This window comes from Aedes albopictus, chromosome 3, assembly GCF_035046485.1.
Source record: "Aedes albopictus strain Foshan chromosome 3, AalbF5, whole genome shotgun sequence".
NCBI lineage: Eukaryota > Metazoa > Arthropoda > Insecta > Diptera > Culicidae > Aedes > Aedes albopictus.
The window spans coordinates 155919349-155944218 of NC_085138.1; the positions used below are offsets into that span (position 1 = coordinate 155919349).

The window sequence follows — 24870 nt, forward strand, 5'->3', positions numbered from 1 at the left end:
GGAGGATTTAAATAGTCTAGCCGTAATTGCCGGGGAATGTGTCAAGCTTCTTAGCGTGTACTTCTCAGCTACCTCTCACCTCCCCGAAGTGAGAGAGGCCGAGCTGGCAATCATCAATGAAAGCTTGCATCAAATGCGAAATGAAGAGGTTGACGAAGATGCTGTTCAGGTGGAGAAGGGAAACGATAATGAGAAGGGATCTACTGAGGAAAATCTGAATGCAGCGAGCGACGAAAATGGAGAGAATGACGAGCAGGGTACTGTGGGTGGCGAGAAAACAGTAGCGGTAGAGAGTGAGAGTGAGAAACTAGCTGCAGAGGTTGCAAAACTGACTGCGGTTGTAGGCGTACTACTGCAGCGCATCACGGTGTTAGAGGCTAATCAAGCAACTTTCCAGCCTGTGGATACGCATGCTAAGACCACTAACAGTACTAGGATCGAAGAACAGGTTAAGGACAAACGTCTTGAAATCCAGCTTCAATAGTGCATCAGATCTTCAGACGCACAAATCTCAAGACGCAAGCTTTAAACAACAATGCATTTTATTATTCTGATCTTGCTCACTTGTAATTAGCTTACAATGAGAAGCTCAGGTGCGCTTGTTTTGTTTACGAAGAGATTTGTGCCCTCGAAATCGTGAGTAGGTGCCAAAGTCGGCCATTGTGGCGGCCATGTTGGGATTCTAACAAGTCTGTCCTTAAGGACGGTGTAGATTCAGAACAGGTTCAGGCTCATTCAGGAGATTTTCTGGACTGGTTGAAGAAAAGGAATGACTCGTTGGAAACGCTGAGAGTTTCAGAGGAAGCTAGGAAAGTAGATCCAAAAGTGGTTGGTAAAGTTCAGAATGTGGAAGCAAGAAATAGGTTTGAGAATAAGTTTCCCATTCACAAATGGACAGTTAAATACGATGGAATGGACAATGGACGTAGGTTGAATGAGTTCCTAAAAGAGGTTGAGTTTAACGCTAGGTCAGAAGGTTTTTCGGAATCTGAGCTGTTCCAGGGTGCTCACCATCTGTTTACGCAGAAGGCGAGATCCTGGTACATGGAAGTCTGCTGTGAGATAGGTTCGTGGAGAGAGTTGGTTAGAGAGTTGAAGAGAGAGTTTTTACCTGTCGATATAGACTACGTCTACGAGCGGCAAGCTGGAAACCGGAAGCAAGGTGCCAGGGAGAAGTTCCAGGACTTTTACTTGGACATGGTCCGGATCTTCCGTAGCATGTCTACCCCATGGGATGAAAAACGGAAATTCGATGTTCTCTTCCGTAACACCCGGGATGACTGTCGTATAGCAATGCTAGCGGCGAACGTTGACTCGATTCCTAAAATGAGAGATTTTGGGAAACGTTTCGACTCAATTAATTGGCACATGTACCAGAAAAGGGAGAATAGGTTTGCACGGAAAGAAACGATACAGATAGATGAGGTTAGACAGCAGTCGTCGTATAGAGAGGGTCGAGATAGATTTCAAAATGTAGAACACCGAAAATCGAACATGAATCAACCTTTCAGGTCAGACAACCGCCAGTCACAGAAACGTGAGTGGAAACAGCAGCAACCGAACGAACATAAACACCAGAATGAGAAACCATTTCAGAAACCTAAGCCACATAATGCACCACAAGGAAGTTCCGTTCCTGGCACTAGTGGAACTAATGCCCTCGAGAGGATAGTTAGAGCCTACATTCCATTGAAGAAAAATGTTTGCTTCAACTGTCACGAGGGAGGCCATAGCTTCAGTGAGTGCAACCAGGAACGCAAGGTCTTCTGTGAGCGATGTGGATTCCCAGGTTTCTATACGAAAGATTGTCCGTATTGCCAATCAAAAAACGGTCAAAAGGCTGTCTAGAGAGGCAAGTCAGTCTTCCATACAACTCCACAAGACCTCACACTGAGCCAGCAGTTGCAGAGACCCTTGAGCAGCTTGGCTATTCGCGAGTGAGTGGAGATCCACACGAAGAGGTAGAAGTAGCCACTATGATAGTCACTCTCAGCGATGATCCCAGACCATTCGTGAGAGTAGAAATACTGGGCATTTCTCTCTTAGGCCTGCTAGATAGTGGAGCAGCTCGAACAGTGTTAGGGACAGGTAGTAGAAAGCTGTTGAGTGCGTTAAATTTGAAACTGAGACCCACCACGTTGAGCCTAAAAACAGCCGGAGGAGAGCAGTTAGAAGTGTTAGGTACCACCGATATTCCCATTACATTCAACGGAGAAACCAAAATCATACCTGTGGTAGTAGCTCCGAGTCTTAATCGTCGTTGCATTTTGGGATACGATTTTTGGCAATCGTTTGGGATTCGTCCAACAATCTCTCAGACCGTTGATTTGATCGATGAGGCTGAAATAGAAATGAGAGACTGTGTTAATGAGCTGAATGAAAACCAAAAACGGCAGCTGGAGGAGGTGAAGCGACTCTTCTTGGTAGCCACTCCAGGTCACCTTGGGAAAACCAGTCTCATCGAGCACAAAATCGAGATGAAGGACGAATTCTTAAATGCGGATCCAGTTCGTAAGAATCCGTACCCTTGGAGTCCCGAGATCCAAAAGAAGATTCACCGAGCGCTGGATGGGATGATTAGGGACGGAGTTGTAGAACCATCGGAATCAGACTGGGCTTTACCAGTGGTTCCCGTGAAGAAACGTGACAGTGAGGAGGTGCGACTTTGTCTCGACGCAAGAAAGCTCAACGAGCGGACGAAGCGCGATGCATATCCTCTCCCCCATCAGAACAGGATTCTGAGTCAGCTCGGACTGTTCAAATTCTTAACGACAATCGATCTGTCACAAGCCTTTTTGCAGGTGCCCTTGAATCGGCAGTCCAGGAGGTTCACGGCTTTTTCGGTGCCAGGAAAGGGACTTTTTCAGTTCACGAGGCTACCTTTTGGTCTGGTGAACAGCCCGGCGACACTGAGCAAGCTGATGGACAGAGTTTTGGGCTACGGTGAACTCGAACCAGCTATTTTCGTCTATTTAGATGATATAGTGGTGGCGAGTCACACATACGAGGAGCATATACAAAAGTTGAGAGATTTAGCGAGACGGTTGAAGGAGGCCAATTTGTACATAAATTTAGAAAAATCCAAATTCTGCTGCTATGAACTGCCCTACCTCGGATACATCCTTTCTGAGAAAGGACTGCGGCCTAACCCGGATCGGGTCCAAGCGATCCTGGGATTTGAGGCCCCAAAATCCGTGAGGTCACTGAGAAGATTCCTCGGTATGGTAAACTACTACCGACGGTTTATCAATAATTTCAGCGAACTCACCGTACCTCTAACGGATTTGTTGAAAAACAAACCGAAAAAGGTGCGGTGGAACGAGGCAGCAGAAGGGGCGTTTAGAGCAATCAAAGAGAGGCTCATAACAGCTCCGGTGATGGCAAATCCCGATTTCACCTTACCGTTCTCGGTGCAAACTGACGCGAGTGATACTGCTTTGGCTGGTGTGCTCACCCAGGTACAAAACGGGGTCGAGAGAGTCATCGCGTATCACTCCGAGAAATTGAAAGGTGCAGAGGTCAACTATCATGCAGCGGAGAAGGAAGGCTTAGCTGCCCTTCGCTGCATTGAGAAGTTCCGATGCTACATAGAAGGCACTCACTTCACACTAGTGACTGACTCGTCGGCTCTTTCCTTCATCATGCGAGCTAAGTGGAGATCCTCATCACGCTTGAGCCGCTGGAGTATCACGCTTCAACACTACGACATGGACATCAGACACCGAAAAGGGAAGGAGAATGTGGTCCCGGACGCGCTGTCGCGGTCTATCGAAGCGTTGGACGTGGTAGAAGCGGATAAATGGTATCGCGATCTTTTCGACGCTGTTGAAGGAAACCCAGGAAAATATATGGACTTTCGCATCCAAGAAGGGAAACTTTATAAGTTCGTTGCAGCTCAATCCGATGTCCTGGACTACAGGTTCGAGTGGAAGGAGTGCGTACCCGAATCCGAACGTCCCAGGATCATACGCGAGGAACACGACGGCATGATGCACATCGGCTTCGAGAAATGCATCGAACAGATCAAACGCAGATTCTATTGGCCGAGAATGAGCTCGGATGTGAAGAAACACATTGCTAAATGTGAAATCTGCAAAATGAGCAAACATTCCACAACATCAACAGCTCCTGAGATGGGAAACCAGCGAATCGCGACTCGTCCCTTCCAGATTGTGTGCATGGATTACATACAATCTCTGCCCCGAAGCAAGCAGGGCAATGCTCACTTGTTAGTTGTCTTAGACATGTTTTCTTAGTACTGCCTGCTTGCTCCGGTAAAGAAAATTGCATCGGGTAATCTTTGCACAATCTTGGAGGAACGATGGTTTCGGCGATTGGCAGTTCCACAGTACGTCATCACGGATAACGCCACGACGTTCATGTCCAAAGAATTTCAGGAGCTACTGAAGAAATATGACATTCAGCACTGGGCGAATGCACGACATCGTAGCCAGGCGAATCCAACGGAAAGGTTAAATAGGACCATTAACTCGATGATTCGCACTTACGTCCGACAAGATCAAAGGCTCTGGGACACTAAGATCTCAGAAATTGAATTCGTGTTGAACAACACCGTTCATGGATCGACGAAACTTACCCCTCACAGAGTGATCTTCGGAAGTGAGATGGCAACCCGAGGATCGGACCATCGGTTGGAGGATGAGAGTGAGATCTCGGAAGAAGACCGAGCGGAGAGGATGAAGGTCGTCAGCAAGAAGAACCTGGAGTTGGTGAGACAGAACCTAAAAAAAAGCATACGATAATACGAAACGGCAATATGATCTACGTCACAAACGGTACTCACCATCTTTCACTGTAGGACAACGTGTATTTAAACGAAGTTTCGCTCTATCAGCCGCAGGGAAGGACTTCAATGCAAAGCTGGGTCCACAGTACACCCCGTGTGTCATCGTGGCGAAGAAAGGCAGCAGTTCGTACGAGGTCGCGGACCTGAACGGCCGGTCGCTGGGAGTCTTCTCTGCAGCAGACCTGAAGGCCTAGGCGATGAAAAATCCATGGTACAACCGATTAATATCAACTCTGGTTCTTGAGTGATAGAAGGTTAGTAGTGAGGACGAGATCCAATCCGTCAAAACATTTTTTGGATGGATTTTCCGAATCACACTACGTAATTCTGAATCGAGGATGGAATCAGAAGTTGAAAAGGGAGTGTCTAATGCACTTAACACCCCGTAATGAATGCATTCAACCAAAGAAATCGAATTGTTTTAATTTGTATGTAAATTATAATTGTTTTTTAATTTGTTATTTTCTGTTGTGTAAAGTTCAACATTTTCAAAACTAATTAAACTCAATTATGCACCTATGCAATGGGCTGACTTGAATGCAATCTTGTTAACAAGTTTCTAAGTCTGCATTTCATTCAGCAAATGGAAGCGGTGCATAATTTGAGTATGCGAGCGTGCAAAATTGCTGTGAATGGCCACTATCGGGTGATATTCAATTACACATCACTAGGTTTCGACATTTTTGGATCACACTTTCTCAAATGTCCGTAATCAATTTTTCACCATCGTAGTTCAGGTATTTCACAATACACTATTACACCATACTTACCCTATTGTATAGAAGCATGCAATCCTCATAAGGTGAATTTTCATCAAAATCCATCGAATAAAGGGATCTTATGGAAGAAATACCAATCAAATGATCACTGGGCCCAAATATTAGACACAATGTCACGAAATCGATAAATATTCTTCCTAAGCGCGCACTTTATCCTAGTTTTTAGATGAAAATCACTTTCGCAGGTCAGCCACGTTTCACAATAGCCACGAAATAATAGATAGACATTTGACAGTTTGGTTGTTCACAGTAGACCGCACGTACACACTGATAAGCCGATAACGTTATCAAAAAGCCACAGTTGATTTGACTGATATTGGCTAACTCCGACAATGCATTGTATTTTAAAAGGGTGAAGACGATGTTCTCACCGTACTCATGAGTAAATTTGTACAATTTTGTAAATATTTATTATTCCGGAATTCATTTAGTTGTTGTAGATAGAAATGTTTTTTAAATTGTTGCATGTCAAAAAGTTTGATTTTGCATGTTTTAATATATAATAAGTTTTTAATTTGTTAAATGTAGTCCGACTTGTATATATTTTATTTTGTTTTGTTTCAATGTTGGTTAATGTTGAAAATAGTTTAATAGGTTTGCTGGAGACCGGAATCGAAAGATGTTGATGGTCAGTAGAGAGTAATTACTTTGAAACAGAGTGGAGTTGGAATTCCAACAATGACACCTTATGACCCCAAACCATATTTTTACTAAATTTCATAAAAAGGCTATTTTTTCCCTAAGCTTACAGCCGTGATTCGTTATTTCTGAATGTGTTTGAGATGTTTATGATTTGGTTTGTGTTAAAAAAAGAGTGTGTTAGTAAGTTTAGTTTCGTTGGTGAAAATTCTGGTTCAGAGGTACGCGTCACAAAGTTGAAGTTTAAGTGTATGAAAATAAAAAAAAATCAGCTTCTCTGATTTTTTTTAACCCGAGCGGGGGGAGAGTGTAACCAGTGGTGTGTCTGTCTGTCCGAGATTTGTGAGATTTTCGCGGTGTAGTGTTTCGTTTCAATGTTAAAATACCAAGAAGATGTTTGAATATCCGCTGAGCATCACCAAATACCACCCACCGCCCACCGGACAACTAGCAGCCACACCACATAGTTCCGCTACTCGCCACCAGACATCGCAGGCTCAAGGATAAGGCAGCCATGAGGGGTGGCGTATAAGGAGCCATGATGGGGCGAATTGCAACAAAGCGGGAAACTATTGGTTGGGGATTCTGGATAGGACAAGCTCCATTGCTCCACATCATTATCAAACGCAAAACCATATCGAACAGACGTGTTGAGATTAAATATTTGGAGTTTGAAAACCCGTAAGAAAAACATTTGGAGTTTGAAAGGCCGTAGATAAGCTGAAGTGAAAGTTAGTGGAAGAAGCAGCATATTGAAAAGTATCCAGGTAACAATTCCCCGACCAGAATCACCCAATCGCCCCCATCACTAATGCGCCACCCATTCGTTTCCAAACCGCCCGCAGGACCCCTTGTATTTTACCTTGGTTTCTTGGTGTAGTTCTTGGAGTCCGTGTAGAGAGACCCGAACGTCATTGCGTGGACCTACCGGCTCCCAGTCAAGCGCAGTGATCGACCCGCAACTGCGAACGTAGGACGGAACCCTAACGGGAGAGTACCGCCCACCACAGTGCCGTTACTAACTGTGAGTGCCGCCATTTTGCCCGGAGCTTCGCGGCATCGGCAAGCCAGCGACCGCGAACGCTCGGCAGTCAGGCCACGAACGGAAGCAAACGAGGAAGAGGAAGAAAGCCGTCGTAGTGTCGAGGGACGAGTGGAGCTGGCCAGCGTCGACGAAGGAAGGTGGAAAAGAGTGGTTGCGGAACGAAGAAGGGGCCCCGCCGACCGTAAAGGGAAGAAAGTAGACAGTAAGGTAGGAGATAGGCTGTAAGGAAGTGGGGGAAGGACGAATAAAGGTACCTGTGTGTAAAAGTTTGAATAAAGTGGGAAAAGTGTCTTGTAATTCGGTACTCAAGTGTTTTCTTGGTCGCGGTGAGTCAAGCGCGTATGCCGACCCTGAGGCAGTTGTAGAAGGGGGTCTCATTGATGCCGGATAGGGGGAGGCCCCATTAGTTACAACTCGGTACGTGGAACTGCCGATCTCTCAGGACAGGATCCATGGTGCGAACGTTTAGAGGTAATAATACCATCTACCAGAGTTGCAGCAACACACGTGAGCTGGGAACAGCTTTTATCTTGATGGACGACATGCAGAGGCGCGTGATCGGTTGGTGGCCGATCGACGAAAGAATGTGCAGATTGAGGATCAAGGGCCGATTCTTCAACTTCAGCATAATAAACGTGCACAGCCCACACTCCGGAAGTACTGATGATGACAAGGATGCATTTTACGCGCAGCTGGAACGCGAGTACGACCGCTGCCCTAGCCACGACGTCAAGATCATCATAGGAGATTTGAACGCTCAGGTAGGCCAGGAGGAGGAATTCAGACCGACGATTGGTAAGTTCAGCGCCCACCAGCAGACGAACGAAAACGGCCTACGACTCATTGATTTCGCCGCCTCCAAAAATATGGCCATACGTAGCACCTTTTTCCAACACAACCTCCTTTATTATTACACCTGGAGATCACCACAGCAGACGGAATCTCAAATCGACCACGTTCTGATTGACGGACGGCACTTCTCCGACATTATCGACGTCAGGACCTATCGTGGCGCCAACATCGACTCCGACCACTATCTGGTGATGGTCAAACTGCGCCCAAAACTCTCCGTCATCAACAATGTACGGTACCGGCGACCGCCACGGTACAACCTAGAGCGACTGAAGCAACCGGATGTCGCCTCAGCATACGCGCAGAATCTCGAGGCCGCGTTGCCAAACAAGGGCGAGCTCGATGAGGCCCCTCTAGAGGACTGCTGGGGTACAGTGAAAGCAGCCATCAACGACGCAGCTGAGAGCACCATCGGGTACGTGGAACGGAATCGACGGAACGAATGATTCGACGAAGAGTGCAGAACTGTTTTGGAGGAGAAGAACGCAGCGAGGGCGGTAATGCTGCAGCAAGGGACTCGACAGAACGTGGAACGTTATATACAGAAGTGGAAACAGCAGACCCGCCTCTTTTGGGAGAAAGAGCGCCGCCTGGAAGAAGCGGAGTGTGAAAAATGGAAATGCTGTGCCGTTCCCAAGAAACACGGAAGTTCTATCAGAAGCTCAACGCATCCCGCAACGGCTTCGTGCCGCGAAATATGCAGGGATAAAGACGGTGGCCTCTTGACGGACGGACGTGAGGTGATCGAAAAGTGGAAGCAGCACTTCGATCAGCACCAGAACGGCGTGGAGAACATAGGCACGGGAGCCCACGGCAACGGAGGAAACGACGACGCCAGTGCAGCGGAGGACGGAAATGAACCAACTCTCACGCTGAGGGAAGTTAAGGATGCCATTCACCAGCTCAAAACCAACAAGCAGCTGGTAAGGATGGTATCGCAGCTGAACTCATCTAGATGGGCCCAGGAAAGTTGGCCACCTGTCTGCATCGGCTGATAGTCAGGATCTGGGAAGCCGAACAGCTATCGGAGGAAGGAAGGGATAATCTGCCCCATTCACAAGAAAGGCGACCATTTGGAATGTGAGAACTTCAGGGCGATCACTATTTTGAATGCTGCCTACAAAGTGCTATCCCAGATCATTTTCCAACGTCTGTCACCTAAAACGAATGAGTTCGTGGAAAGTTATTAAGCCGGCTTCATCGACGGCCGGCCGACAACGGACCAGATCTTTACCGTACGGCAAATCCTCCAAAAATGCCGTGAATACCAGGTCCCAACGCATCACCTGTTCATCGACTTCAAAGCGGCATACGACAGTATCGACCGTGTAGAGCTATGGAGACGAGCCGGGCTCAACAGCCGGGGAACGATTTTCACAAAATCCGGTCAATTTGTGTGCTTTGCGGACGACATGGACATTATCGCCAGAACATTTGGAACGGTGACAGAACTGTACACCCGCCTGAACCGCGAAGCAGCAAAGGTTGGACTGGTGGTGAATGCCTCAAAAACAAAGTACATGCTGGTAGGCGGAACCGAACACGACCGGATCCGTCTGGGTAGTAATGTTACGATAGACGGGGATACTTTCGAGGTGGTGGAGGAATTCGTCTACCTCGGATCCTTACTAACGGCTGACAACAACGTGAGCCATGGAATTCGGAGGCGCATCATCAGCGGAAGTCGGGCCTACTACGGGCTCCAGAAGAAACTGCGGTCTAAAATGATTCATCCATGCACCAAATGCACCATGTACAATGCGCTAATAAGACTGGTGGACCTTTACGGACACGAGACATGGACCATGCTCGAGGAGGACCTGCAAGCACTCGGAGTTTTCGAGCGACGCATGCTAAAGACGATCTTCGGCGGTGTGCAGGAGAAAGGTGTGTGGCGGAGAAGGATGAACAACGAGCTCGCTGCATTTTAGGGCGAACCCAGCATTCAGAAGGTTACCAAAGCCGGAAGGATACGGTGGGCAGGGCATGTTGCAAGAATGCCGGACAACAACCCTGCAAAGCTGGTGTTTGCTACTGATCCGGTTGGCACAAGAAGGCGTGGAGCGCAGAGAGCATGGGCGGACCAGGATGAGCGTGACCTGGCGAGCATTGGGCGCGACCGAGGATGGAGAACGGCAGCCACAAACCGAGTATTGTGGCGTACTATTGTTGATTATGTATTGTCTTAAATGTGATGTTGAACAAATAAATGTATGTTGTATTTTAAATTTGTTCAATGAAAATTACTGGAAACCTCTATTAACTTGAATTGTATCCATTGCATTGTACTGAAGAAATAAAGACAGTTTACGTTGAGCGGTGCGACAGATCAGCGGTTGTGATCTGATCGCTGAAGTATATTTGGAGTAAAGAGATGTGTTTTCGTGTGCCATAATCCGAGAAGATGATAAACTGGGATGGTTCACCTGGGATCCCAACATGTATGTATGTATGTAACTTCGGTAAAGATTCAGATTACCGAGCAATCGGAAAAACAAATTGAATTTCTGCAAGAAATTACCGAACGTTCGGTGTAAAATACTGAACTTCATTATAATTATTCTGAATTTCCGAAGTATGAACTTTTAAAGGAATTAGTACCGTCGACGGGGGTGACAATGGATCTGGGGGGTGAGATTGGGTCAAAACGAAGAAACATAAAAATTGAAATAGCTCAATAACTATCGCTAATTTATATTGAAAACTTTATATTATTTCAAAGGGGAGATGTTTTTACACGTCATGATGTGGAATAAGATGTTTTGCAATAATCGTTTTTTGTTAAATTTGTGGCTAAGCTTATATGGTGAAACTACTAGTTAATCACTCTGAAAAAATTTCTCCTTCGTAATGTTTAACACAAGTACCTAACCCTAAATTTTCTTATAAGTGGTTAGCTGTAGGTATTTCCTGGTTGATGTAAAGAAAAAAGCGGGCTGTCATTGCTCTTTTTATATAAAAACTTATTTTCGACCCTATGTCTAAATATTAAGAATGGGGGTGAGATTGGGTCAAGCAAGTTATCGAGTGCACATAACCTTAACTAAAAGTTCAACTTGTTATCCAGTCCCCATTTGACGTTAGAGTGGTGCCATGTTTACCGTATTTTCACTAAAGCACTCTTTTTTTCAAAATAATGTCGAGAAGCCTCAAACCAGTGTGTTAATACGTTTAGTGCCTAAAATCAGTTATAACAATACACCATGTGTGTGGACAGCTCCACTAATCATCAGCTAATCTTTAGTGTACTGCAATATCGTAAGCTCACAAAATAGACTTAACATAATATTTGAATGACCCTCTATCTTGAGATGGAGTGATTTGCTTTAGCAATATACAGGGGATGGCCAAAATGTTTGGGATAGGCAACTTATTTCTCCCAGAAAAAAATTCAACATGCTGTAACTTTTCATAGAGTGCATCAAAAAATATAAAATTTTGACTGTTTGTCAACCTATTATATGTGCATCATTGGTACAAATTTGGGCTCGATTGATAAATTTTTCGCGAAGTTAGAACCGTTCGGGTAAAACACTATTTTTTAAACAACTAATTTTTGAACTGTCATATCTCGGAAACCAGTGAACCGAATTGAATGATTTTTTTAATGTTTATCAAACAATATATTGATACTTAATACGACGTTATAAAATATAATATTTTCTCACGACGAATTAAGTTATACCGGGTTGAAATTTTTACCCATATAGAGGAAAATAAGTCAAATTTACAATATTACACAAAAATTACTATATGTGTTCTTCCTTCAATCTTAATAGGCCGTAATATATCTGATTAGAGATAACTTGAGAACAGAAGTGGAAAATCTTTGAATATCAACACTAAAATTTATTGACAATGATGTAAAAAAAATACATTTTTTCGAGAAAAATCCCAAAAGTGTAAATCCATGATAACTTTTTTCAAAGTTAAAAAAGTACCTATGTTTTAATAGTTTGTGAAGCATTTACATATTGTTAAGATGCATTCAAAATTTCATTCAATTCGGTTTACTGGTTTTCGAGATATAACAGCTCAAAAATGAGTTGTCTATAAAATAGTGTTTTACCCGAACGGTTCTAACTTTGCGAAAAATTTATCAATCGAGCCCAAGTTTGTACCAATGATGCACATATAGTAGGTTGACAAACAGTCAAAATTTGAGATTTTTTGATGCGCTCTATGAAAAGTTATAGCATGTTGAACTTTTTTGTGAGAGAAAAAAAGTTACCTATCCCAAACATTTTGGCCATCCCCTGTAGATGCCAATGATCATGTACATAAGAGTTTATAACGGAGGGTTTGGTTAAACCACAGACAAACAGACGTAACACTCTGACATTTCCCATCGTACACCGAATTAACGGTCTATTTAAAGATTTGATAGTTGGCCAACTGCCCAACCGTGGCGCTCGCATCGTTTTTGTTCGAGTTTGACGTTTGCCCACTACCGCCACCTAGTTCATGGTCGGCCAAACTCAGTCCTTTTAGTATTGGGCGAACAGGTTTTCGGGACTATAATTTGAATCGAAGAATGTTCGTAGTGTTACGTCTGTTTGTCTGTGGTTAAACATTTCTTATGCAGTATACAAAAACTAGCATGTTTTTCTTACAATCAATCTTTCATTCTTTTTTCGCCCCTCCCTCATTGTAATCTCCCCTCCTTTCATGGAGGTTGAAACTCTTAATGAGGATGATTATGATGGCTCAAAATAGTGATACAGTATACAAACGTTATTTTATCAAATTTCAACCATTTTTTTGGTTGTATTATACCTTTTAGGTGGATTAATCATCTTTTAAAATTACCTAAGCTTTTATTCGTCATGCTAACATTGTCAATTGTCACATGTGACATTGTGTTTTAAGTAGGTTTACTATATATGATTAATAAAATTAATTTATATTCTTAGATAGGTGATTTCGAATACTTTGACCCATTCTCACCCCCTCTAAGGGGTGAGATTGGGTCAATTTTCAATAATTTGTAGTTTACTAAGCAATTCATATAACGTGATACTTTCTTGCTAAACTATCATTACCACAAAGGAGAGTATACATACCGAATAAAAAGTTATTCCGTCTTCAATTGAATTTGTTATTTAACAAACAATCTTTGAGTATCCTTTTCGACCCATTCCCACCCCACCCCGACGGTACAACCAAACAAGCACACTTGATTAATGTTTTATACCGAATTCAGATTGAAAATATTGTGAAATTAAAAAAAAACCCCATGGAAATTTACTTTATAGGTAACATTTGACGGAATTCCTGGAGAAACCTCTAAGGGATTCCCAGAAAAACTCTTTGAGATGCTTCAGGTTAAACTCCTGAATGAACTTTTCGAGAAGCTCTTGAAAAATCTCCAGAAGAATTTTTTGGGCAGCTCCCAGTGTTCCGGGAATCTATATTGCCTGTAATCCTGATGAATATATCGCATTGAGAAAATTATTTAATATCATTTTCGGGTTTAAAAAGTTGGTCTAATTGATAGTTTTCATTTGTTTGCGTTATGATTTCATACTACATAGTGTATAGGATGAAGAATTGCCCATCAGCTGGTAGGGTGGCTTCATATGCCAAATCTACGAAAAAGGGCATAGACTAGACTAGAGTGTGCTAATTACAAAAAAGATTACCCTTTCAAATTCATCGTACAAGATACTGTCGTGTGCCCTGTTCAACAGAATTAGACCTCTTGAGGAGTTTTTCGCGACGAATACCAGACTAGTTTTTGTGAGGGCCGGTTAACCACGGACAGGCCCAAATTATGAACCTGCAAATGATTCTAGAAAATTTTTAAAAGTATTAAACTTGCAGACTCACAATCTTTTTTTTAATTGATTTCACCGTTCAACACTAAATTTTGTTATGGGATGGGAATAAAAAATAACGGAGGTTTGGGACCCTAGAAGTGTCATAGTGAAGGAATTTTTGAAAAATATTGGACCGGGCCTTCACAGTTCAAACCCGAAGTTTGTATGGAGAACTTGGGGTGTTCAATTGATACATATGTGCATTAGAACGCGCTGTGCATATGTTTAGGCGTTAGATAATAACGAAACTAACCCAAATACCGAAAACGCCTAAAAATATGCACGGCACGTTCTAATGCACATATCAATTGAACACCCCAAGTTCTCCATACAAACTTCGGTTTTGAACTGTGAAGGCCCGGTCCAATATTTTTCAAAAATTCTTTCACTATGACACTTCTAGGGTCCCGAACCCCTGTTATTTTTTTCTCATCCCATAACACCAAATTTTGTAAAATTTTGTCATGCAGTGTTTTCAATTTAGCGAAAATAAATTAGTTTTGGCAGATAACGCCAGGATTAGACAAAGGTTTTCTGGCGAAACTTGTTAGGCTGACACGCGCAACGCTAAGGGCCGATTTCTTCACTCGGGCTTAAATTATAAACCAGGCTTAGCAACATTTTAAGCCGGGCTTAACTTTTTTTCAATTTCTTCACCTCGGCTTAAGCACTAAACCCGGTTTAATAAAGCTACGGTTTACGTTAAGTGTGGCTTATTTTAAGCGGTGCTCTGAGGTGGCTTAGCAGCGCTAAGCCAGGCTTAAGCCGCAAATTGCAGAGTTTGAATTTCTTCACCTGCTTCATAAATAAATTTTTGAAACGGCAGAAAATATTTTTTAAGAAGCATGCACACTTAGGAACGATAAAATTGTAGAACGTTTGGTTACGGATGGAGACGATGATAAAGAAAATGATAACCTATAGCCAACGGGTCGTCAATATAAAATATTCATATCGGGTTTGGGACAATCAAGTTTTTACATTAGATTGAAATTGAAGGCTTCCAAAGGCACTGATGTGTCAAAGTTTGGTTGGAAAAGTAGGCCAATTCGCTGCCTTTTCACCGATTGAAAAGTAAGCACTTACGAAACTTATTTCAACCTATCTAGATTCAATGTCATCGAATATCTCCGAAAAAGGCAATAGGACACGATCGAAGAAGCACTAGATTTGTAGTAATGAGCTGAATTTTTGTATGGTGAGAAGGTGAATTCTCCATTTCTGCAAGGAAATCGTGCAAAAAGCGTGAATATTATGGTTCTTTGCCTAATTTGATGCTGTTTGAGCAAAACTTTAGAAAACTGTGTTGTTGTTTTGGTTATTTCTTGTCCCTTAATCAGTACAATTTTCCAAAGTTTTACTCAAACAGCGTCAAATTAGGCAAGGAATCATAATATCCACGCTTTTTGCACGATTTCCTTGCAAAAACGGAGAATTCAACTTCTTACCATACAACAATTTAGCTCATTACTACAAATCTAGTGCTTCACCGATCGTGTCCTATTGCCTTTTTCGAAGATATTCGATGACATTGAATCTAGATAGGTCGAAATTACATTTTTGTAATTACGTTTCGAAAGTGTTTACTTTTCAATCGGTGAAAAGGCAGCGAATTGGCCTACTTTTCCAACCAAACTTTAACAAGTGTGCCGAAAAGTACTACTTTTTGGCACTCTTAAGTGTGCCGAAAAGTAGTGCTTTCGGCACTGTTGTTTCATTGGACAATTTGCTCCTAGTTTGGCTTAATTTATCATAGTTAACAAAGTTAATATGCCGGAAATCTATGAATTTTATGTCCGCGCACGTCCTTTCGGTCACTTCCTCTATTATTCCTTCCAAAAACTTCTCCTCTTAGAAGAAAAAGTGCCAGACTGAACTGGACGGAAGCTTGAAAATTTGTGACATCCATCTCGGTCTGTCCTGGTCTGAAGGCCTAGTGAAACGCCTACTTGATCGGATAATAGGCTAAGACGGCTAATACACGTGGAAGCCCGCTTGAATGTTTTCTCAGAATGTACAGTTAAAGTTGTAATTGATGGGTGTTTTTCGTAATTACAAAAAACTTTGTATGCAAAAACTCGATTTTTTCAGCACTCGTTGTATTTATCCAACTCGTCAAGTTGTTCAACTGGTTGGATAAATGTACAAATCGTGCTGAAAAAATCATTATTTTTGCAACTTGTGGCATAAATAACTATTTCAGCACTGCAAAAAACGTTCCGTTTCATATTTTATTAAAAGGCAGCGTGCATCGTATTAACGCATTTTTATATTAAAATCCTATTTTTTGCATGGGCCGAAACGCACGACCATATTTGTCTTTTCTTTAGAGCGTTGTGAACGGCACCTAAACATTTTTAAAATAAACTATTAAAAACACCAACAAATGGAATAAAAGTAGAATAAACTGTTTCTATTAAGGAATTTTAGTTTCTAGTGTAACTTGAACTTTGCTGTGGTTTTCATTGAATGTACACAGTTCATAATTTTAAACATATTCGAAAAATGGTCTGAACTCTGGAGCACCTCACGAGAAACACATTTTCAAAAACTCACTATCGAAATGCAACTTTATTCCAAGGCGATTATGGATATCAAAACATAAAATCAACATTGCAACGCCTTTTATGCAATGTGGCACTCCAATTTTGTACAATGAGAGGCAAATTCGAACACCAAATGTTGTGGAACGATCATATGCAGTAGGTACTAAATCGTAGATCTTCGATACTAGCGTTGGGTAAAACATCAACAGTCTAGGTAGATCATTATAGTTAATTTTCTTCTGTATCCGAAAAAAATACCGAGCGATTCCGCTTTTCCTGCTAAAATTTCAGCGGATGTTTTGTTGTTGTTACTCCATACTGCATATAACGGGCATTTCAAAATATCGGCGGCTTAAAATGACGTTTCCATTGGAAAGTCACTGGAATGACATGGGAAATTTCGTTAAGCCTGGCTTAGCTAAAGCCATCGCCTTCATTTGCTAAGCCGGTGTGAAGAAATGCAAATATTTAAACCTGGCTTAAGAATTTGGCTTAACTTTAAGTGTGGTTTAAGGTAAACCAGGCTTACGTCGTTAAGCCGGGTAGGTGAAGAAATCGGCCCTAAATGGATTAAAATCAAGTGTATGGATTACAAACGAAGTATCTTGGAAGGATTGAGACATGGTAAAGCTCTTTAAAATTTACTATGTATTTGACATTACACTGTTTCATAAATAACTATTTTGACTTTTTTTTAATCTGTTGTAGCCGTTTCACACAAAACAGAATTTTTCTAGACACAACTTCGAACTCGAAATTGCCGTCGCCATTCTTTTCTTTTTAATTTTCAGATATACATATGTACATCTAAACATTTAACGCATAGTTTCTCTTCCATCCATTTCAGAATGCCGTGATTTCGTGGGAAACGGAAAAGATGAACGAAGCCCAATCCAAGCTGCGAGAGCTGGAGAAAAAGTGTGCCGGCGACATTGGTTGGATCAAAACCATGCGAACGAAACTATTCGGTAGCTACGAGCCTCGAAAGTCCCTGGCCGATGCCCTTGAAGAGCAGATAATCTTGGCCGACACCCAACTGTGTCTGGCCATTCTGGTGTCCCTCAGCCAAGACATTGGCGGTTTCGTCAAGGGCGGTTGGTTATTGCGAAAAGCGTGGAAAGTATACCAGCACACGTACAGCCAAATCTATCAGCTGTACACCAAGACGCTATCGTGTGAAAGTATACCGCAGGCGCCACTGAGACACCAAATGGGAGCTTCAATGTTGGAATTGGGCACTCCGTCGTCCGTGGATTGGACGGTGCCCAACTCGGTCCTGCCGACTCCCAGTCTCATAGATGATAAACAGTTAAGTATATGGCATTTTGGTTTTATTTACTTTATAAAAGCTTTTGGTATGTATCCTGGCTTTTCAAACTACCAAAGCATTGAAACCTCAGTTCTTGATTTGATCAATAATCTAAATTTGTAAAACTACTGTTTGTGAATAAATTATTTTAAGAATTACAATTGATGTTTGCCCTGTACCATTAAGGACAAACTTTTTGACATCCCGCTTCAACAGTGCATCAAAACTACAAACACACAAATCTCAAGAAGCAAGCTTTGCACAACAAAGCATTTTATTATTCTGTTCTTGCTCACTTGTAATAAGCTTAAAATAAGAAGATCAGGTGCGCTGGTTTTATTTACGAAGAGATTTGTGCCCTCAAAATCGTGAGAAGGTGCCAAAGTCGGCCATTTTGGCGGCCATGTTGGGATTCTAACAAGTCTGTCCTTAAGTTGATCATTGATGTGCAGATGTGCTGCTTCCACCTTTCGATCGCTTTAAGAGCTCCAGAATTTACGTTGTTTCATGAAGACGCTTCTATCCTTATAAAAAATATCCTTAAATATAACATTACTAGCTGTCCCGGCAAACTTTGTCTTGCCGTCTTGTGGTGGTTTGACAACTACTGAACTCAAAATAGCACCGCACTCTAGATTGGTTTCATTTTCGATCGTGTTGATTTCCTTCCCAGCTCATGCAAAATCAGAACTTTATCAACTTTGTTACCTTTCTAGTTGATTTTCGTAACTTTTTATACATATAAACACAGCCAACATGAATACGAACCGAACCGTGCAAGAATCATACTGATCGGTTAATCCGTTCTTGAGTTTTGTTGCCTCAAAGAAACTTCAAACTCATTTTTATATATATAGATAGATAAAATTATGACACTGAAATGTGTGAAAAGAATTCAACTTATATCTGAATACTTGTATTCCACCTGTTTTCAGAATTCACCTTACCATCAACGGTTGCCCTTCGATGGACGACCTCAGGCGGGAGATTTCCAAATCGCGCACACAGTTTTTCGCCCAAACCTTGAATGGGGAAACGAAACCTTCCGAATCGACTGCAACGGATCACATAACCAACGGAGGTGAAACTAGCAGTTCAAGCACTACCACCGGAAGTTGCGGTAGTGTCAAGCGGAGTTTTACCACCCAATTCGAAGGGGTTGACCTGTCGGCGACATGTTCCAGCGGAAATGGCAGTAGCATTACACCACAAAGTGCCTCTAATGTGTCCAGCAGCAGTGAATCCATTACGGAGCCAGTGGTGGTGAAACAGGTTGTGAAGCGAGAGACGTTGAAGTTGGACATCGAAGGAGTTAAGTCAAAGCGACGATTGAATGGACTCAACGGATTGAAGCCAGTTAGGCCACCACCCGAGCCGGCGAATCACGAAGCAGGGGAAACCACGGCAGATGACATCGCCCAAATTGACCCGGAAGACGTTCGACGACTGATGGGAGCCGTCAGCTTCGGATACGGTGTTTTCCAGCTGAGCATTTCACTCCTTCCGCCAAGTTTGCTGAAAGTGATTAGCTTTCTGGGATTCGAAGGTGATCGAACGATGGGCGTTGCCTGTTTAATGCATTCCAGAACAAGTGTAGATATGAGGGCACCCCTCTCAACGTTGGCATTGCTCTGGTACTATACCATAGTGACGCCATTTTTCGCGCTGGATGGATCGAATTTGAAATTCGAGATCTGCTCAGCGCAGGAGCTAATCGAGGAGTCTACCGAATTTTCCAAATCTTCGCTGTTCTTATTCTTCCGTGGGCGAGTGGAACGATTGAAGGTAAGTCTTGAACAGAACTGGGTAAGTCTCACTTGTTTGCCAAAACCTTTTTGCATTTCAGTCCAACATCAAGGAAGCCATATTGGCCTACGAGTTTGCTTATCGCTCTTCCGCCCAACGGGAAATCAAGCTGTTATGCTTGCACGAGATCGGTTGGTGTCGCTTGATTCAGCTGGACTACGGCACGGCAATGAACAATTTCAAAGATCTACGGTAAGTGATAATTAAAACTGATGTAAGCGTATCCGAGTGCGATGGAGACACATGGTTGATGTTACATATGGAGATTTTTTTATTATCGTACAAATTGGTACGAAGGTTCTCAGAATTTGATATTTTTTTTTCATAGGTAGGGTTCATATAAATATGAACAAAAATTAAATTGAAAAAAAATCAGGGTCGCTTTACTCTAGTGGAAAACAAACATTTTCCACAGTCACCACCTTCGTTGAGAAATCATAACTCAAGAACGAAGCATCGTAGACACATTTTTTTTGTGAAATCAAAGCATATTTTCTCAGAAAATAAAAAAAACACTAAAAAAATTGTTTCCACAAATTTTTTTACTGTTGATGAAAATCGGTTCTCAAAAAAAAACTCTATAAAATTTTCAAGATGTGTTTTTTCTCCGTTCTTGAGTTATGACCAATTTTGTGGAAATTGTCCAGATGTGCTATATGAGCCGTTTTGTTTTTGGAAAATCATAACTTAAGAACGAACCATCGTAGACACAATGTTTTTTTTTGTGAAATTGTAAGCAAATTTTCTCAGCAATAAAAAAAAATACAAAATAAAAAATTGTTTTCCACTGTCGAGAAAAGTTGAAAAAATCATATAAAAATATTTTTGGAAGGGAAATACATAAGATATATTCTGTGAAATTTCCAAGATCTGGTTTTCCTCCATTCCTGACCTATCAATCTATCTTCGAATGAATGTAATCAGTTTCGTACCTTTTAATTCCGCCCTATGTTGCTTATCTTTTGACAGATACGCGTATTTCGACTACCACTTGTAATCTTCCTCAGTGTCAGTTATCAATCTATGTTTTGATGGAAAACTACAGGAACAGGGCTGATATACTACTTAGTTTTTCCATTCAAAGAAGCACTGGCCAAAATAGAAACATGGAGTCTGTTTTGGCCATATTCCAAACTTTGGTTTCTATTTTGGCCTATCACATGTATATTTTATGGGAGTATCCATATTAGAAAAGGGCCGTAATGCCATATTCAGACTACGGAGTTATATAGTTGGAGGCTAATCCACCATGGCCACGCAGGCCATAGCGAGGCTAGCCGCACTCAGTGACCGTTTCCTTATAATAAATAAAAAAAACGCATCAAACTAGACGGCTGCCGACTGATACCTCAATCAGCAACCGCTACTCTCTTTATTCCATTCAGGTATATACAATTTCACAATCTTCTTCCATAATAATATACCTTCGCCAACAAATCTACCTCTCTCCAACATTCCAAACTCGTACCTGAAGGTTCGACGGTACACGAGCGTTCAACGGTACCTAACTTCCAAAACTCATCCTTAGCGTCGCAACCTTCGAACCACGATTACCTCCTCCTGGCTCGAAGCTCCTCCTCACTCCAACGCTTGGCAAGTGGTCCAACTGCGACGCTTGCACCAGCTCTACACCAGTTCCGAACTCCGACCAGGTCCGTCTCCGAGCTCCACTTTCATGTTGTCTTCCGGATCACTGCTCCTGTCGCCAACCTCTTCGTCCAGGTGCGACCACCGAGCTGCATCCGATCCAACTCACAACAACCCTCGAGCTCCGTCCGGTGACCATCCAGCAGTCATCCAGTTGACCCGTATCGCCAACATTCCCATGGATCCTGTCCTCCGTTGCAGCCAATCCATCCGCCCAAGGATCCCGTGCTGCGACTCCGCGGACCGCGACCTTTGCGGCCGATCCTTCTCCCGGTCGATACGTGCTGTGGAACACGCTCCTGGGCCCATAACCTGTTGGAAGCTATCACACAGCGGAACTACACAACAGCGGGACGATAAAGAACTTTCCGGACCGGAGTAAAAACAAACTACTTGTGTACAGTTTGACGATACACGAACGATAAACGCCACCTAACTTCCAACAATAACATGATACAAGTAACGTGATATTCTTCTATCACGAAACCGTTCACCGTGAGTGTTTGGTGATATTGCTTGATAGGTGATATTCGGATGTTAACATGCTTACTGCCGTTCTACGCATAGTTGTCCCATGTTGAAAAACTTGAAACTGAGAAAATCGCGATTAAAGTTTCAAACAGGTTTACCTTGTTTTTTGGCCAAAAGATGCAACAAATTGAATTTAAGTTTTCATAGCATCATTGGGAATCGCTTATATTTTCATGCCTGAAGTATTCCCAAACAAATATTTTTATAAATATAGTGTTTTTAGCAAAAAAAATGATTAGTGGGACTGTTATGCCTAGAAATGTGGTCCTGTTGGCGAAATTTCTACGCATATCAGTCCCACGAGAATAAGTCGTCTCTTTTCACGCTCGATGTGGCCTGTTCAGTACGTTTTTGTTATATTTTATTAATAAAAACAATGTTAGCTTCTCTTATAACATTATAAGACTCTCACGCATAAGGCTCAAATGTCTCGAGGCAAAACGGAGCCGAAAGACAACATAAGAGTTTCTTCACATTTTAACACTTTCTGTATAATCGGGTAAGTAGGAACTAGGTTAGTGAGTTGGTGATTAAGAAGTTGATTAGAGAATTACTGAGAGGGTGAATGTGATGTGCTCCAAGATTAAGTGAGATGGTAGGTGAGTCAGATACGAATTAGGAAAGTTACAACTTATAAGGAGCTGCCCCGTGAATTTCAATGTGTTGGTAAGAGAATTGTAAAATTGATGAGTGGGCGTGGGATAGTAAGTAAAAGAGTTAGTGAGTGAGTGAGTTTGTTGGTTTATGAGTATGTGAGATCTGTTCCGTAAGAGTAAGTGAGTGCATTAGTGAGTTAATTAGTGAGTGAATTAATGAGTTAGTAAGCATGTTTTGTGGCCGTGTGGTTAGCAGCGCCAGTCATTTAGGCGTATGTATTGATGTCCACGTAGTCCAGTACAGGTCGGACTCGATTATCCGGGTGACTCCAAAATTATTTCACCCCGGATAATCGAATCACCCGGATAATCGAGCCATGCTTCTTTTCTTTTATTTTTGGTGTTCTTCAATCAAAAACTGTTCATTAAACATAGAAGCTAACATACATAACGTTGTAGTGCCTACACACAACGTCTGGTATTATTACAACCATGTTTTTTAAAAATGAAATTCTAGCTGAAAAATGTGAAAAAATAAAAACAATTTACAAATAGGCTAAATCCTACTTACAGGTGTTGTATTTGATGTTTATAACATTTTTTGACATATTGTAATTTAAAAATTTGTAAACAAAGCAAAAACAAACTTTTCCCCGGATAATCGAGCCGTTTTTCCCGGATAATCGAACCCCGGATAATCGGACCCCCGGTTAATTGAACCCCCGGATAATCGAGTCCGACCTGTACAGTCCAGTCTGAGAAAACTTTCCTGAAAAGGTCTTTAAGCTGAAAAGGTCTTTAGGCCGAAAAGGTCTTTAGGCCGAAAAGGTCTTTAGGCCGAAAAGGTCTTTAGGCCGAAAAGGTCTTTAGGCCGAAAAGGTCTTTAGGCCGAAAAGGTCTTTAGGCCGAAAAGGTCTTTAGGCCGAAAAGGTCTTTAGGCCGAAAAGGTCTTTAGGCCGAAAAGGTCTTTAGGCCGAAAAGGTCTTTAGGCCGAAAAGGTCTTTAGGCCGAAAAGGTCTTTAGGCCGAAAAGGTCTTTAGGCCGAAAAGGTCTTTAGGCCGAAAAGGTCTTTAGGCCGAAAAGGTCTTTAGGCCGAAAAGGTCTTTAGGCCGAAAAGGTCTTTAGGCCGAAAAGGTCTTTAGGCCGAAAAGGTCTTTAGGCCGAAAAGGTCTTTAGGCCGAAAAGGTCTTTAGGCCGAAAAGGTCTTTAGGCCGAAAAGGTCTTTAGGCCGAAAAGGTCTTTAGGCCGAAAAGGTCTTTAGGCCGAAAAGGTCTTTAGGCCGAAAAGGTCTTCAGGCCGAAAAGGTCTTCAGGCCGAAAAGGTCTTCAGGCCGAAAAGGTCTTCAGGCGGACAAGGTCTTCAGGCCGATAAGGTCTTCAGGCCGATAAGGTCTTCAGGCCGAAAAGGTCTTTAGGCCGAAAAGGTCTTTAGGCCGAAAAGGTCTTTAGGCCGAAAAGGTCTTTAGGCCGAAAAGGTCTTTAGGCCGAAAAGGTCTTTAGGCCGAAAAGGTCTTTAGGCCGAAAAGGTCTTTAGGCCGAAAAGGTCTTTAGGCCGAAAAGGTCTTTAGGCCGAAAAGGTCTTTAGGCCGAAAAGGTCTTTAGGCCGAAAAGGTCTTTAGGCCGAAAAGGTCTTTAGGCCGAAAAGGTCTTTAGGCCGAAAAGGTCTTTAGGCCGAAAAGGTCTTTAGGCCGAAAAGGTCTTTAGGCCGAAAAGGTCTTTAGGCCGAAAAGGTCTTTAGGCCGAAAAGGTCTTTAGGCCGAAAAGGTCTTTAGGCCGAAAAGGTCTTTAGGCCGAAAAGGTCTTTAGGCCGAAAAGGTCTTTAGGCCGAAAAGGTCTTCAGGCCGAAAAGGTCCTCAGGCGGACAAGGTCTTCAGGCCGATAAGGTCTTCAGGCCGAAAAGGCCTAATGACTTTTTCGGCCTACTGGCCTATTTTGCCTAATGGCCAACAAAGCATACAACTGATTAAGCTTTTGTATTAATTTTAAAGGACGAGAAATATGTACATATCATTGAAATAAAATATATTTAGAAATACAACAGCTTAAGTTATAAAAATATTCTGCACCGTGCCTTCCCCTGCTTGTATGAGTCATATGAATAGGAACCCCAGCAAATTTTGGGAATGATTTACCATTAGAGGCAGGTCACGTCTTTATAATTGCTTCATGTATCTTTATTTGAATATGAAGGGTAAGAATGCCGTTGGTAATGCTACGGTTCTATATTCACCCTATATATATTCACAGTACCGTGTTCACTTTTACTACAAATACAATAATAACGCTTTTCACGCTTCTCACTCTATCACTTCTCTTGCATAATATACACAGAAAGCCGCTTATCTACGACACAACTTACTAACATACACTTTCTCGCCAATTCACTTACTCACAAGTTTACTCAAGAACTCACATACTCATCAAGTCTCTGAGCGTCAAGGTCACTTATTTATCAACTTACTAAACAACTCATTAACACATTCATTCAAAACAGT

At 42.3% G+C, this 24870-nt stretch overlaps 1 protein-coding gene across 4 annotated transcripts in view; it reads left to right on the forward strand.

Annotated features, from left to right (window-relative positions):
- Positions 1-24870, forward strand: part of LOC109431885 (tetratricopeptide repeat protein 39C-like) — a 76787-nt gene that overhangs the window by 44140 nt on the left and 7777 nt on the right. For all 4 annotated transcript variants that reach the window (XM_062856985.1, XM_062856984.1, XM_062856983.1 and 1 more), the window contains exons 4-6: positions 17335-17795; positions 18732-19581; positions 19643-19794. In XM_062856985.1, the coding sequence (XP_062712969.1) occupies positions 17335-17795; positions 18732-19581; positions 19643-19794 (1463 nt within the window). The remainder of the gene's footprint in view (positions 1-17334; positions 17796-18731; positions 19582-19642; positions 19795-24870) is intronic.